Genomic DNA, 17375 nt, shown 5'->3' on the forward strand with positions numbered 1-17375 from the left:
ATATTTAATATTAAATAATTGTTTCATTATTAATGATGAATAAAATCAAAGAATGAATCCATTAATAGCATCTTTTATTTATACATTCGGATAGCATAAAGAATAGAAGGCATTATTTTGGAATGAGCTTCGAACTTATTAATATCCTTAAAAGCCTTTTTGGTATTAGACCCAGCAACGTGTAATGGTTAGAGATGATGCATATCTTAGACAAACAATTTTCAATGGTTATAGTTGTTCGTTCTTATACAATAAATGATTAAAAGATGCTTATTGATTGAATTTATCATTTAAAGCAAACGTATTTTATTTCAAACAGAATATAAAACTTCTGTTTATCTAAAATCCTGTAGATTACAAAAATAACATTTCAAAAGCTTTCGTCATTATTTTGTTTTTCATATAATAATGGATTAAATAAATAAATGCAAAATGAATGGTAAGTCCCTATTGGATCACTTTTATCAATTCAGAAAATCAACTAATTTTTTTATACAATTTTCAATATTTAATAATTTACGATAACAGAATATGCACAGTTTCTTTTTTTTTTTGAAAATCCTAGTGAAAAATCATGAAGTAAAAAAATTAACATTTATACCTTTTTTTAAATCTTGGCGAAAAAATATTTTTAAGCAAAATTTTATTAGTAAATAATCATTTACTTTTAAATTTGACTGCTATAATTACTAAATTTTATAACAATGAAGGTAATGACATTATATCTTGTTAACATTTCTTTTTAGCAATTTGCCTATAATCGTATTTTCACTAAAGATTAGTATTATATCTATTTAACATTTTTTTTTAACAATTTGCCTATAATCGTATTTTCACTAAAGATTAGTATTATATCTATTTAACATTTTTTTTAACAATTTGCCTATAATCGTATTTTCACTAAAGATTAGTATTATATCTATTTAACATTTTTTTTTAACAATTTGCCTATAATCGTATTTTCACTAAAGATTAGTATTATATCTATTTAACATTTTTTTTAACAATTTGCCTATAATCGTATTTTCACTAAAGATTAGTATTATATCTATTTAACATTTATTTTAACAATTTGCCTATAATCGTGTTCTAGTAAAAATTGGTATTATATCGTTGCTATTTTTAACAATTTGCCTATAATCGTGTTCTAGTAAAAATGGTATTATATAGTTTCTATTTTTTTTAACAATTTTCCTATAATCGTGTTCTAGTTAAAATTGGTTTTATATCTGTTGCTATTTTTAACAATTTTCCTATAATTAGGCCGTCGGCCCAGAGTGAAAATTCTTAATTTTAATGAGATGTAAAAGGGGTGGGCATGATTTTTGGATATAATATGTATAAAATCATAAGAAACATGGAAAAAAATTTCACAAGCAAGATTATGGTGCATTAATAAATAATTTTAATTTTAATGCACAAAAAAATGCTAACTGTTAAGTTGCCTTCGTACAAAAAAGTAGCCATTCAGAATACTTCTTTTATTTACTCCTTACAATCTACCAATCACAATCATCGTAGTGCGAGTTAAAAATTCAATATGGCTGCCTCCAGTGAAGAAGAAATGTTTGTAAACAAAGACAAAAAAGAGTGCGTTATGTGCATATTTCCAACTAAAACATTGAATGTTAGATCTTTTTCAGTGAAGACATGGACGCGCTTTTTAGAATATGTTAAAAAATGGAAAGGTTTACATGGACCACAAGCAGAAATTGCGAAAAACTTTGACTTAAGCTGTGATTCAACTGAAATACCACCTCGTGTTGGGTTTCACCAAACTTGTTATGCACGTTTCACGGATTATCAGAAAATTGAAAGAATTCAGAAAAAACTAGAAAAGAATACTGATAACGTTTTCGAAGGTAAGTTTAAGCTTTTAATAATTTTTATTTTTATTGATACGTATTTGGAAAGAGACAATTTTTCTTATACTCCCTCTATTCACTTAGGCAAGTACGTGTGAACTGAACAGCATGAAAAATTTTATGGTAGGAAAAAATGGATTTAGAGTAACATTTCGTATATAAATTTAATGGAAAATCATCCTCCATTTCCTGGAGACTATTGTTAATTTTTTTTTACCATTAACCCTAAGTCTGAGTGCCAAGATTGTAATTTACCCCCTCCTCTCCCAATAAAAAAACGCACAGAATTTATCTTCACTAGAAAAAAGGTCAACACCTCTAAATTCTAAAATATATTTATTCAATTTAATTGATTTTTAATTTTTTTTTTTTTTTGTAAACTTCTAAGTTGTACAATCTTTTTTCTTCTCGGGGGAGGGAGCGATTTAAATGAGGGTGTTAATCTACATTAATATCTTTTCAAACAATTGAATATGTACATAAAAGTTGGCATCTGTTTTAGAAAATTTCACTTGTAAAGAAAACAAAAAAAAAAACTAGAGTTTATTTCTATTTACTTGCCTCCCCCACGAGAACATAGATACAAAACAGGGTTTTATTGTGGGTAAAATTTAGTTCACCAAAAATGTATTCTGATTGGAACAAAAATTACAATTGCCTCAGTTTAGAAAGATTTCTCCTTCACAAATCTGAAACAAAAGATAACCTGTATTATCAGAATAAAGGGTACACTTTGCTCTTAGCCAAATGCTGTTACTATTTAACAGTTTTCATAATTTCAATAATTTTAGCTATTGGTTTTAATCTGGAAATGTTTCATTTCTTTTATGATTCTAAATATAGATACAACTGTCTATGGTACCATTTCTTGATTCTAGCACTTCCACAATCAGTCACTTGACAATCTATTCCATTAACCTTTATCCTCGTGTGGCTTTTAGCCTTGATAAGTGGTAACTCACTAGTAAAATAAAGTGCATTGCATATTGAATTTACCTACCAATTCCAATGATAAATATATTGCATGATTTTGTAAACATCCCTTGGTCCGATTAATAATGAGTCACCAGACGATTTAATTGTAGAATGTAAATTAATAACATACAATTTTTTCACAGAAGTTTTATCAGCACTATACAAAAAAAATCTTAAATTTTTAATGAAATGTTTTGGATTTATGAAATAATGATTGGATATTTTTAATTTGAACTTTTCCATATACTTTGTTATTTCAAATGCATATTAAACTCCTAAATATATTTATTTTTACAGGGTCCCCATCTCAAGAAAACATTGATGCGACTACTGCCGAAAATGATGATCCACCAGCTAAAAAAAGACGGGTTCTTCGTTCCAATTTTGATCGACCATCTTTGCCAGCTAGATCAGAGCATATTTTACCAGATGTTTGCATACTATGCCAAAAAGTAAAAACTATAGTGTGCAAAGGATCTGGCAAAAGAAACAGGGAAAAACTTGTCAGATGTTCGACAATAGAAGCTGCTAATTTAAAACGAGCAGCAGAAGAAAATGAAAATGAATCACTCCTCATGCAAATAAGGAATAAAGATTGTGTAGCAATCGAAGTGAAATATCATAACTCATGTTACCGTGACTTCACTCGATATTTAACCAAACCAACCAAAACCGAACACTCTGAGCAAACTTCATATGCTAAAGCATTTGAGGTCTTTGCGAAATTAGTCCAAACAAGGATTATCGAAAACAAGGAAATCATGAGACTTAAAAAATTGAAAGATTTGTTTGTCAAACAGATTAAAGAAACACATGGAGTTGATGCGCATTTATATAAAACAGGATATTTAAAACAAAGATTAATGAAAAAATTTCCTCAATTATGCTTCATCACTCCTAAAATGAGATCACAAGGTGACATCGTGTATGTAAATGACATTACAGTGTCTTCTCTTGTAGAGGAAAAAACAGTACTCCATGAGGAAACACATACCACAACTCCAAGTGAAACAGAGTCGTCAGAAAATGACACAAACCAACAAACAAGTCATGTACGCTCAGATCCAAATCCTCTTTCTAACTTGTACATAACAGCTATGGATCTGAGAAATATTATTCAACAAGTAAAACCTCCTTCGTTATGGCCGCCAACAGCAGAAACATTAAATTTGCAGGAGGCTGAAAAGATGGTGCCCCATATTTTATTTAACTTTCTTGCATGGATAGTTGGGGCATCTGAAGATTTGTGCACAGAAAAAATAATGGACATATCTGCATCCGTCTATAGAAAGATTTTGCTATTTCACAAGACATTATATTTTTGTCTTCTAACGGACGTACATTAATGCCAAAACATTTATCACTTGGTATGGCTGTACGCCATCTGTCTGGATCTGCCCAAGTGATTGGTTTATTGAATGGTTTGGGACATTGTGTTTCTCATTCGGTGGTTTTAAATCATGATACAGCACTAGCTGAACTTGAAATCAATCGTGGAGAAAATTCTATTCCATCCACCATCCAGGCAGGTATTCCAACAACTTTGGTCTGGGACAATAATGATTTTGGTGAGGAAACTTTATCTGGACATGGAACAACACACAACACAACTGGGATAATAATACAAAATATGTTAGTCGAACCGTGTGCATCTAAGATTGCAGTAGAAGGACTCAAAAGAACACGGAAAAGAACATTGGAACCACCAGAAGTAAATTTGGCTACATACACCGGTGGAAGAAAAGATGGCCCACTACCATTTGCTGAACATGTTTCACTTCATTCAGATCGTGTATTTCTGCAAAATTCTCTAAAACTTGATATAGCGTACTATATCACAAAATTCGGCAGTGAAATTATATTACCATCTTGGACTGGGTTTAACCAACTCCTGTGCAAAAGGGAGATTGCATCAAAATCTACCATAGGTTATTTACCCGTAATTGATGTTAGCCCCACAGAAATGGATACAGTCCTTACAATTCTAAAAAAAAGCATTGACATTGCAGATCAACTCAAGTTAGAGTCTCTTGTTATTGTAATGGATCAAGCAATCTATTCAAAGGCACAATTAATTAGATGGAGAAATCCATATTTCATGAAGAGATTGGTGATTCGACTTGGTGCTTTTCATACAGCAATGTCCTTTCTTGGGTGTTTGGGAAAGCGTTTTCGTGATGTCGGGCTTCAAGATATTCTAATAGAATCAGAAGTTGTTGCTGTAGGCTCAATAAATGGAGTTTTCACAGGTAGACACTATAACAGAGCAGTTAGAGCCCATAAATTAGTGGCCGAAGCAATGCAGCATATGCGTTTGACAACCTATTTAAACAGCATTCCTGAAGAAAAGGCAGAAAAAGTGAAGCATTTAATGACATCCTTGTCACAATCATTCCCAGGACCTCAGTATGAAGAAATTCTGAAGGGAGAACATTTTCAAAGTTTTCTATCATCCTATGAAGAATTTATACAGGTTGCCAACAAAAAGCAAACTTTTGCATTCTGGAGTTCTTATATTGACATTGTAGAAATTCTTTTACTTTTCCTTAGAGGTATTCGAGAGTCAAACTGGGAACTTCACTTGGCAAGTGTTAGACAGATGTTACCTTGGGTGTTTGCATATGACCATGTAAATTATAGCAGATACCTTCCAGTTTACTGGTTGGAGATGTCTAATCTCGCTAATACTCATCCAGTGATATATACACAATGCATTGGAGGAGATTTTGCTGTTCAAAGAAGCTCAAATGCCTTTGCTAAAATTCCTTGTGACCAAACCATCGAACAAACTGCTAATCGTGATTCAAAAACAAAAGGTGGTATGACAGGCTTCAGCACAAACAAGAGAGCCGTCAACAGGTGGATATGGTCCCATCATGCGAGAGGGTCTATTACCCATGAATGTGAAACTATGGCTGGCAAAGGAGAACGAAGTGGAACACGATCAGATCTTTTACACAGTCGGATGAAACATGATAAGCTTGCTATTGGAAAGATAATAGACACAGTAAACAGTATGTTTAATCCATTTGAGTATGAACCAGCTGAGTTGATCCATATTGCATCAGGATTAGTTGCGACACAAGATGTTCAAAATGATCTGCAATTTGCTAAGGCAAGGGGCGAATCAGAATTTGAAAATTTCTGTGGGCAGCGTCTACAAACGGGAGAAGTTGATTTTTTTGCCCCGATGAAAAGAATGAATTTAAAAACATTCTCCAGTATGTCTAAAAAATCAAATCATCATGTCCACGGAAAGGATATCACTTTGGAAGCAGATAGAAATCTCCTAGCAAGATTGGTTGTGATTGGTAGAATCCGGAACATTAATCTTCAAGAATTACTGTCATATTCCTTAGGTCCATTACCATTGTCCCTTGCAAATTCACATGGATCGTTGGTTAAAACTAATAAAGCAAACTTACTTCATGCTTTAGAAAGCCATGCTAACAATCCTATTGTTGAGAACCCTATAGTAGGTGGCATATATATAGTGGATGGTATGTCGCTGATACACCAATTAAATTTGAACAAATTACAAGGAGAGAAAACATTTCTTAATCTTGCTCTTGTTATTTTGAAAAGTTTAGTGAACAGGGCAAAATCGAATCATTCTAAAGAAATTCATTTTGTTACTGATACATACCAGCAGATCTCTATAAAAAATATCGAGAGGGATAAAAGAGCTGCTACTAGCTCTCAGATAAGAATCCATGGTCAGCTCCTTCCTCAGCAATGGAAGAAATTTCTTTCAAATGGAGAGAATAAAAAGTCCTTAATAGAATTCTTGGATGAAACATGGTCTAATGTTTCAACATCAGAGCTTAGAGGAGTGAAGGTATTCTTGGCGCATAACAAGAAATGTCATTCCTTCTCACCTGGAAAAGAGGCAAGTGATATTGTCATCCGGTTAGAAGAGACAAAACTTTGTAGCTCACAAGAAGAAGCTGATACACGGATTTATTTGCATGCTTCTTTTGCAGCCAACACTAGTACGGATGTAATCATTATGAGTCCTGATACCGATGTGTTTGTAATTGGAGTTTCTTTACAAAATCTTATTCCCGCACATTTATACTTCCACACAGGAAGAGGAACAAATTTGCGAACAATAGACATCAAGATGATAAAAGACAACATTGGAGAGTCTGTCAGTCAAGCCTTGATTGGTCTACATTGTTTTACAGGATGTGATAGTGTCAGTTCATTTTACGGAAAGGGCAAAAAGAAAGCACTTAGTTTATTACTGAGAGAGAATGAGTTTTGTTACGCATTCAGTGATCTTGGTAATGAATTTTATGTGAAACCAGACACAGCAAAATCATTGGAAATGTTTGTTTGCAGGTTGTATGGCCAACAAAATGTCACAAGTGTTAATGAAGCCAGATACAACATGTTTAGATTCCAAAGAAAATTGGAAATCACAATGCCTCCAAATCAAGATGCCCTGAGTGAACACATCAAGCAGGTACGTTTTATAAATATTTAATTTCCAATTATATGTAAAAATTAAATATATGGAGTTTCATTGTTATTTGCTTATTAGAAAGGATGAAAATTATTCAATATTAATGTTAATTTCTTTCTTTTTTCAGGTGTCTATAAAAGGAGCCTCCATGCAAATCCTGATATACCATCCCCTGATTGTCATGGATGGAAGATAGAAAATGGAGATTTAGTAATCCATTGGATGAATCTTCTTCCTGCTCCAGACAGTTTAATGGATTTAATTAACTGCTCTGCCAAATGTAAAAAAAGTCATTGTAAAGACGTTAACATTTGTACATGTCTCCAAAACAGGGTCCCATGCACAGATATGTGCAAGTGTGCAAGAGATTCTTGTTATAAAATTAGTAAAAACATTGGACATGATGATGATGACACTGATGATGGTGATGACGACGACGATGATGATGAAGTGGCATAAGCAGTGATCAGTTTTAAATAAAAGCATATATGATCTTATTTACTAACATGTTGTTTGTTTAACTTTCATTAAAAATGCCTTTTTGTCCTTTAAATCTGTGTTATTATTCATAGATTCAAAAAAATACTTTTTAATGAAAATTGACAAACATTGTATATTTTACCAAGTTGATGTGTATAAAAAATGACACAAAATCGCAGCTCTACCTCAGGTTTAAACGACCTTGTTACATACAAAATATAGCAATAGATTTGTATGACTAATAATATTGGTAGACTATAGGTGTCTCTACATGAGAAATATCAAAATGTAAATCTATTTCTTTAGTTATCCACAGAAAAGATTGAAGTTGTTTCAAATAAGATGTTTGAAAAAAGCTTTTTTAGAAAAATATTCCCTATTTTGAAGCATAGTAAATATATTAAGTCCAATATTTATGTATTAAATGATGAAGAAATAAATTGGGAATAAAATGTGCTAAACTAGATGTCTGTATTGTTATCGGTTTGTGTGCTACTAAGGTTTAAGCAAGTCATAATGTTCTATTTGATGATTGTCGGCCATCTTTAAATATGGCCGCCGTTTTCATTAATGCGCAACATTTGTGCTTGTGAAAAAAAATATGATGTTCAGGAGTCTATTGGCATTCATTTGACACCATTTTTTCTTCCACCCCCAACCGAGGTCACAGAATCAAAAATCTAGAGGGATTTTGACCTTTGGGCCCATAGCCTAAATCGTGTTCTAGTTAAAATTGGTATTATATCGTTGCTATTTTTTAACAATTTGCCTATAATCGTGTTCTAGTTAAATTGGTATTATATCGTTGCTATTTTTAACAATTTGCCTATAATCGTGTTCTAGTTAAAATTGGTATTATATCGTTGCTATTTTTTAACAATTTGCCTATAATCGTGTTCTAGTTAAAATTGGTATTATATCGTTGCTATTTTTTAACAATTTGCCTATAATCGTGTTCTAGTTAAAATTGGTATAATATTTTGTTAATGTCTTTTTAACAAATTGTTTATAATCATGTTCTAGCTAACGATTAGTATTATATTTTGTTTATATTTCTTTTTAAGAATTTGCTTAGTCGTGTTCTAGCTAAAAATTGGTATTATATCTTGCTAACATTTCTTTTTACGAATTTGCGATTATAATAATCGTGTTCTAGTTAAAGATTAGCATAATAGAGATAGGAGAAATTCTCATATATTTTAACTGGGAGCAAAATTAAAAATTTTTTAATTATTTCTTTAAATGCAATTGTTTACTATATATTGCAACTTGATTAATCGGTTATATTTACAAAGTAGCTTTTAAGAGTAGATTCTGTCAATTTACAGCTGCCACCTCTGCGTCTTCCAATGATTGTTTTTATGTATTTCTTAAGATTTACATTAGGCTATTTGCTTTTATAACAACCTGTATAGTGCTTATATCTTCCAGAGACTTTGTCGTTTTTTAATAATTTTTTAATTCCTCATATTATGTTATATTCTCTCCTTCCGTCGTAATGGCAATAGTGATTTAAAAGTTTCATCAATCATGTCCGTGTAATACTGTTTAGTTAGAATTTCTTGTATGAATAAATGTTCTTTTTTAGAACAAGGCAATGCATTTATTTTGTTAGAATATGACTTTTAGCAATTGTGTGTTTTTTCATATGCATTAGAAAACTTGATTTATGAGAATAAGAATGTCCACATAATTCACATGAATATGGTTTTTCTCCAGTGTGAGTTCTCACATGTTTTACTAATTTGTATTTTTCAGAGAAAGAATATCCACACACTTCACAAGAATGCGGTTTTTCCCCAGTATGTCTTCTCCTATGTCTCACTAAATTTGATTTATCAGAAGAAGAATATTCACACATTTCACAAAAATGTAACTGTTCCCCAGTATGAGTTCTCATATGCTTCAATAAATTTGATTTTTCCGAAGTAGAATATGCACACACTTCACAAAAATATGGCCTTTCCCCAGTATGAGTTCTCATATGTTGCACTAAATGTGATTTTTGAGAACAAAAATACCCACACACTTTACAAGAATGTGGCTTTTCACCAGAGTGAGTTCTCATATGTTTCACTAAATCTGTTTTCTGAGAACAAGAATATCCACAAACTTTACAAGAATGTGGCTTTTCCCCAGTATGAGTTCTTACATGTCTGGCTAAATTTGGTTTTGCAGAAGAAGAATATCCACACACTTCACAAGAATATATCTTTTCCTTGTTGTTTACCTCCATATTTTATAAAATTTACCCTGGAATATGCTTACCAACGTTGTTACTAATAATATGGTATTTTATCCTTGTAGTTTTAGTCTTTATAAACACATATTTAACAAATGGAAATATAATCTTTGAGATGTGTTATTTTTTAGAGAATTTGTAATCTAGTAGCATCATGAGAAATAAATATCTTCATAGACACCGGTGTTGTCTCCCACATAAGGCAATAATTTCGAATAGAATGGTGGTTAAAGAAAATGATAGTCCAGTCAATAAAGGCGTTCAAGCTGGTACATCTGTAAATAAAAAAAATGAATTAAATTCAATATTTTAGTATCACAATTCATAGGTTAGTATTCTCTTTGTTTATTATCGGGGATGTTATTGGATGTAGCCTACAACTTATATATGGATTTTAACTAAAGCCCATATGGAACATTAAAAATCACAAAATATTTCTTAGAGATAATTGCCTTAAATTACTGGTGATTAAAGAGCCCTCCAGTAGTCATGAATTGAAATGTAACAACTGAAGAAGATTAACCGAATGTATGATTGAGTATCACTGAAAATGAAAAACAAAATGCAAATAAAATCGGGATAACCACATATCCTCTGGTTGCTGATATAAAAATTTAAAGATCTCGACTGGAATAGAGTATTTTCTGTCTTTGTTTCTGGTGGTCAGTCTACCCAGAGTTGACATCTCTCTCTCTCTCTCTCTCTGTCTCTGTCTCTGCCCTGTGCTTTTGTTAGAATAAAAGAAAAAAATTAGCGATTAAAAAGAGTAATTTTCATGATTCATTTTTTTCTAGTGAGGAACTGAAGTTCGGAGAATTAAGCACATCAGTATGAAGGGTTGTTACACCTAATGTTTATTTTGTATTAAGACAATCCTAACCTGCTGGTATCAAATGGTCATGTTGTTTATAAAAGTGAGGCTTGGATGTCATCATTAAATTGCCAGTGACTTGCGAGTCGTTCAGACGAAAAATCAGTATCTTGAATAATTTACTTAATGTGGAAAGATGAGTGTAACAACAAACTAAAACGATTAGCCTTTAAAATGGAGTGGACTAGGATGATATGACTTCATAAAATTATCGGTGGATTACGAGTTGTTAAAAAATCGGATATTCATGAGGAATGTGTAATAACTTACTTTTCAAATCGACTAACCATTAAAATTGAGTGGGGTGAAGTGATAAACCGATACTGAATGACAGAAACAGTTTAGACAACTGGTTGGATGTTATATCAACGGTATTTTTCTAAGAAGGAATACTCATACAGTATATATTGTGTAGTTCCCTGTAAGATAAGCATTTTATTAGACAGGCTTATTTCACATTTCTGAGCTTATGGGGAAAATAGAAACGGATATACACACGACCTACATGGCTGTTCAGATGATAAACAGGTGACGTTACAAGACAGAGGGCTACTTAGTGCATTGGGACAAGTGACTGAGGTTTCATTTCAACAAGCTATTTCGGCATGACATCAGGATTTGATCCTAAGCTGATTCCACTGTTTGATGGCAGCAGTGCTGAGCAGTCAGTACAGGAATGGGTGGAAAAGGCAGAATTTATATGACAGCTCAGTGGTGTGAAGTGTCTGGAATGCATGGCTTGGAAGTGGGCTGGCGATCAACCAACAATATCCTGACGGAACCGACTATCAGAATACCCCTCTCCAATGAGGCTCAGGGGGCAGTATGAAGAAGAACTGCAAACTTGAGTCAATAATAGCTGGCTACTTCCATACCCGCGGATGAGCTCAGGCCCCCCCCCCCCCGAGGACTGATTCTCCTGATGGCTGCCTTACAAGATAGCAAACAGAAGGTCCGACCCGTCATGGACTACCGTGAACTTAATGAACATGTTGACCCATACACAGCAGGGGCAGATGTTTGTGCGTTCAAATTAAGGGAGTGGCGGCAGCAAGGGTCGGACTTGGCAATTCTGGACCTGCGCAGGGTCTACCTGCAGATAGGCATTGAAAAAGAGCTGTGACCATTTCAGACTGTGAAAATTAAAGGAACATGCTATTGTCTGACCAGGCTAGGGTTCGGTCTCAACGTGACACCAGGCATTATGATGGCAATTATGCACATGATCCGGCAACAGGATGAGGCTGTGTGTCAGGCAACATCATCTTACATTGACAGTATCTTTGTAAATTGTAGATGAAAGCCTCATGTCTGCCCAGTCAGTCAAAGAGCACTTTGAGAACTTCAGACTGACATGCAAGGAATCGGAACATCTGTGAGATGGTGCAAAAGTACTTGGCCTGCGCGTGAGCAGTAGCAAGGAGGGGCTCTACTGAAGGAGAGGTGGTGATGTTCTGAAAGTCCCATCCAACATCACTCGTCGGAGCGTTTTTTCTGTTTGCGGAAAGCTGGTGGGCTACTTCCCTCTGTGTGGTTGGCTCAGGATGGCAATGGCAGCCATAAAATGTTGTTCCACATCTGTATCATTGGGATGGGATGATAAAGTGCATGATGCAATACTACTGAGCATGCTGACAGAAACTGTGGCCAGGGTGACTCGTGTCGACCCTGTGCGAGGGAACTGGTGTGTTAACGGGAACAAGTTCACAGTCTGGGTGGACACTAGTTCACTAGCCCTTGGAGTTGATGATGGTATTATCAGAGACGCCTGTTGGCTTTGTCCAGAGAATGATTCTAAGCACATAAAACTTGGCCGAACTTGATGCCACATTGAAAGGAGTTACCCTGACACTTCAGTGGCAAGCCAGGCTACTACATATTATCACGGACTCTGCGTGCATGCATCAGTGGTGGATAACCGATGCATTCACTGGAAGAGCACATCTAACCACATGGGCAGCGAGTGAGATGTTGATATGAAGACAGCTCACCACCCTGGTCAATACAATCAAAGAGTACAACCTGACCATAGACGTTACATTGATCAGGTTAGCAAGCAACAGAGCAGATGCACTGACACGAGTACCACAACGGTGGCTGCTGGATGATACTCGGGGAGGTTCTGAGATGCTGCAACAGCCGTGTGCAGCCGTTATATGTAATATGGATGCGGATTGTATCAGTGAGATTCATCAGAAATGTGAACACTATATTTTGTCAAGATGGATTGACCCAGAAGTAAGAAGAGCAGATGTCAAGAGAGCAGTGGAAAGTTGCGAGGCATGTCAATCAATCGACCCAGCTCTGATACAGTGAAAAAAAGGGCAATTGGGTGTGAACGGCATGTGACAAAGAGTGGGCATGAATATCACACATAATGGTGGCAATCACTTCCTCCCCCTCATTGATTGTGGACCTACGCGCTTCATGGTTGGGAGACCAATCAGGCACCAGTACTCCTCCTCCATTATTCACCAGCTCTCATCCGTGTTCTTTGAAAGAAGCGTGCCTGAAGAGGTGCTGACGAACAATGAGCCAGCCTTCTGCAACCAGCAGGTCAGGCAGTTTCTGAAAGAGTGGGGAATGCGGCTGTGACTGTGGTGTGCTTATGTGCCATCTGGCAATGGTATTGCTGAGAGGAGCCATCGCAGTATCAAAAGAATCGTGACCAGAAAGCAATGCACCATCTCAGAAGCTGTATATTGGTACAACATCACGGCAAAAGATAATGTCTCTCCAGGAAGAGCATCTGCAAATGCAATATACCACAATATACCAAGTCCGAGAAAAGGGAATCTACCCCAACAGAGAACTTGCCAATGAGGAAGGACAGGGGTCATATGCACTAAGGGATCCTGTCTGGATGAAGCCACCAGGAAGCAGGTGCACTGACAGATATACATGGGGCCGAGTAACTGATGTGGTCAGTCATGGTTGATGGTGTGCCACTTGCACAATTGTCGAAATATTGTACAAATGTTGTTTTTTTTAAACCTAACATAATACTTCAGACGTATTTTTGTTTTCCTTGAACAATTCATAGCTTTCAAATTGTAAAATGATCCGTTTAATTCTGCGCCCGTCACAATAAAATAAGCATTTATATTTGAGGGTGTTGTCTTGTTATTAACCATCTACTTTAGAAAAATTATAAACCCAAACAAGACCCATGTAAGACACACATAATGGGATACTATGTATTAGATGCTACACGAAAAAAGCATCCTAATAAAATGTTTTTTTATACTTATAAATTTAAATCATGAATTTATTCAAACGATCCTTTATCTCACTAAGTTAACCCTTCTCCAAATATATATATATATAATAAAATGATTATATATACAGGGTTACCTAAAAAAAACAGAGGACATTCAATTGTTTTTCTGAGCATTTTACAGTCAACGGAGAAAAAAAAGTCAAAGACCCTAGTGTTTTGATGTGATGTTTTGAATATAATAAACCAGTTATGACCAAAGTTTCATTTCATTCGGACAAAACACTAAGAAACGGGGCCTAATTAGAGTTGGGCCCGTTTTTTGGCCACCTTGTATATATAAATTAAAGTTTTACGATATCTTTTTGTTTATGAATTTGTTAGCTGAAAGTACAGAATAGTTACAAAACACCTGCTAGCCTGGTGACATAAATGTATAAGTACCAATAAAGTGCTTTTTAACATTTAGTATTCAGCTAAATCCATAACAAGCGGCACTTGAATGAATAGTTTATTTTATTGACGTTACACCGTAATCACGTGATTAAAATTTAAGCAGACGAAAAATTGGGAGACAAAAGAGTCAAGAGGTCCTTATTGTGTTTATGGTAAACATTATTGTCTCAGAAATCACACAAGTTCTAATAATAAAAAAGCATGGTACTGATGTAGTTTTTTTTTACCGTGCTGAAATAATAACGTTATTTAGAAAGCCATGAGCGAGAGGTTTTTCTAACTATTCTCTACTTCCACTTAAGAATTTGATATTAAAAATCTCATAAAACTTGAAAATACTATTTAAAAAAATAACAATTTAATATAAAAAAAAAAATCTCATAAAACTTAAAAAATACTATTTTTTAAAATAGTGTGGTAACAAAGGTGCATAAGCACCAGAATCACGTTTGTGACAAAAATCTAAATATCAACTTGAATAATGGGTTTGTATTACTGTACACATAGATTCGAAAAAGTTGTCAAAAAACAAATATATAACAAATAAATGTTATCAAAAGCAAGATAAGTAACTTTTCTACGAAACTGGATATATTTTTCGTATTTTTATTCAATGTAACATATTTATTCAGCTCGAAAAACATACAGTGTTTACCGATGTATTGGAAAATTCAAGAAGGTGTCTGATTCTCTCTTTAACATGGTAAGTTTGGGAAAAGGTGTTATAAATAAAAACCCAGATAAAATATTGTTAAAAATTCGCTCAATATATGTTACCGTGACATAGGTTGACATATATTCGGCGGGTTTTTAATAGTATTTTGTATAGTTTTTTTATTTATAACACCTTTTCCCAAACTTACCGTGTTAAAGAGAGAATCAGACGCCATCTTTAATTTTCGATTACATCGGTAAACACAGTATGTTTTTCGAGCTGAATAAATATGTTACATTGAATAAAAACACGAAAAATATATCCAGTTTGGTAGAAAAGTAACTTATCTTGCCTTTGATAACATTTATTTGTTATATATTTGTTTTTTGACAACTTTTTCGAATCTATGTGTACAGTAATACAAACCCTGAATAATATATTTTAAAGAGAGTTTTTAATCGGGGATTCATAATTTTTTATTCACGTCGGTGATAAAACATGATGCATTCTTAATTTTTATTGGATTGCAATAGAAAATAACATATTTTTTATGTTTAAGATTTTTTTAAAATATATTGGACAGAATTATTTAAAAATGCAAACATTTTTTTTTTCAGCTTACCTTTCATTCCAGGATTAAAAAACAAACAAAAAAAACAGGCTGAAATTCTTTTTTCTTTTTAGTTTGGGCTTGTTATGATTTCTTTAGTAAATTGATGCAACTTTTGTTTTGTGTGTCCAATTCATTAAGAAATAAAATATATGAAAATATAAAAGAATCAAAATTAAAAGATAAGAAAACACGATTTAAACGTGAAATTATTTAAAGTAACAAATTAACTGCTAAAGAACAATGAGTTTAGGTCATCGTCACACGGTGTTATCGTTATTTCGTTCCTCGTGTAAATATAATATTTTGTTTTGTGTTCATATAAATATATTAAATATATTTCATTTGGGATAAGCAAATACAATTATGATCATTTATTTATTTTATTTTATAATTTTTTTTAGTTGAATGTATGAATATCTGAATTTTGCGAATTTATTTCTCTTAATGGTGTTGATATTTTTGAGTTGTTCAGTATTACATAAGTAATTCGTCATATAAAGAAATTTGTTATGTTGTTATTTTTCTTATTTTTTATTTTTCCTTTTATTTTCGAATGGCTTGGTTTTATAACTCGATTACTAATTAGGTGACTAGTAGGGACTGCCAAAATTCACCACAGAATTACCTCACCCAGACACGATTGAACTTTATTATAAATTAATATTATCAGTATAACCTTTGTACCATTTAAAAGAAGGGCAAAATAAACCAGTAATAATTTTAAAAATTTTTTTCATCGATGGAAAATAATGAAATTGTGAGACGAAAATCGTGTTTACATAATTGGCGCTTTAAAATAACGTTCCCATGTAGTAGATGTAATGATAGCGCTCAGTAACACAGCAAGCATGACAGTAGACATTCCGAACGTGAAAACATACTCGTATTTAATAAATCTAGCAACAATCAACTAATGGTCAGATTTTCGTGAAATTTTCGATACTTATCCATTTTAGAATGAAATTTGTTATGTCCCTTGGATCGGTGGGAGTTGTCCCCATTTGTTCAATGTTTATAATGTAAACTCTCGGACGTAAACGTGAATAAACGAGACTGGGTCAGTCGGCCATGTTGGTCTGAACGATCACGTATCCTTGTCCTATTATTATTAATAGAAACCTGACATAACACGGTGTCAGAACAAGGGATGTACTAACAAATGTGAGCAAAATACGGGGAAAGAGTTATATTAAATATCGAGCCTAAGAGCCGTTAAAAAAAAAAAAAAGAAATACGTGAAGTTCCATAATAACCCCCCACTCCCCCAGTATGAATAGCCACGTGAGTCCACCAGAGCCCTTTCCATTCGACCAACCCGAGTCATGGGAACAATGGATACGACGGTTCAACCGTTATCGGACAGTACTGTCCAGCCTTGACGAAAAACCAAATGCTTGTCAAGTGGACACCCTAATATATTGTATGGGTGATAAAGCCGAAGACATTTTTGCCACATTTAAACTTGCACCCGAGGAAGCCCAGAACTTCAATATAGTGGTAGCAAAGTTCAATGACCATTTCAAGGGTGATACG

At 33.7% G+C, this 17375-nt stretch overlaps 2 protein-coding genes across 2 annotated transcripts; both read left to right on the forward strand.

Moving 5' to 3' along the window:
- Window positions 1-1401: 1401 nt before the first annotated feature.
- LOC145240312 (uncharacterized) lies at window positions 1402-4186 on the forward strand. Its single transcript, XM_080103894.1, has 2 exons — window positions 1402-1862; window positions 3138-4186. Exons 1-2 carry the CDS (start codon window positions 1541-1543, stop codon window positions 4184-4186), a joined length of 1371 nt encoding a protein of 456 aa, XP_079960020.1. The 5' UTR covers window positions 1402-1540.
- LOC145240313 (uncharacterized) lies at window positions 4186-8254 on the forward strand. Its single transcript, XM_080103895.1, has 3 exons — window positions 4186-5199; window positions 5314-7308; window positions 7436-8254. Exons 1-3 carry the CDS (start codon window positions 4186-4188, stop codon window positions 7502-7504), a joined length of 3078 nt encoding a protein of 1025 aa, XP_079960021.1. The 3' UTR covers window positions 7505-8254.
- The last annotated feature ends 9121 nt before the right edge of the window (window positions 8255-17375 follow it).

Source organism: Euprymna scolopes, chromosome 19 (assembly GCF_053919585.1).
Source record: "Euprymna scolopes isolate OS-2025 chromosome 19, ASM5391958v1, whole genome shotgun sequence".
In the NCBI taxonomy this organism is placed as follows: Eukaryota; Metazoa; Mollusca; class Cephalopoda; order Sepiida; family Sepiolidae; genus Euprymna; species Euprymna scolopes.

Excerpts from the sequence above, each read along its gene's own strand:
- LOC145240312 (XM_080103894.1), top strand. The coding sequence starts at position 1,541 with ATGGCTGCCTCCAGTGAAGAAGAAATGTTTGTAAACAAAGACAAAAAA. Across the intron at positions 1,863-3,137 it reads TACTGATAACGTTTTCGAAG|GGTCCCCATCTCAAGAAAAC; the intron begins GTAAGTTTAAGC and ends TTATTTTTACAG.
- LOC145240313 (XM_080103895.1), top strand. The coding sequence starts at position 4,186 with ATGCCAAAACATTTATCACTTGGTATGGCTGTACGCCATCTGTCTGGA. Across the intron at positions 5,200-5,313 it reads CTGAAGAAAAGGCAGAAAAA|GTTGCCAACAAAAAGCAAAC; the intron begins GTGAAGCATTTA and ends GAATTTATACAG. Across the intron at positions 7,309-7,435 it reads TGAGTGAACACATCAAGCAG|GTGTCTATAAAAGGAGCCTC; the intron begins GTACGTTTTATA and ends TTCTTTTTTCAG.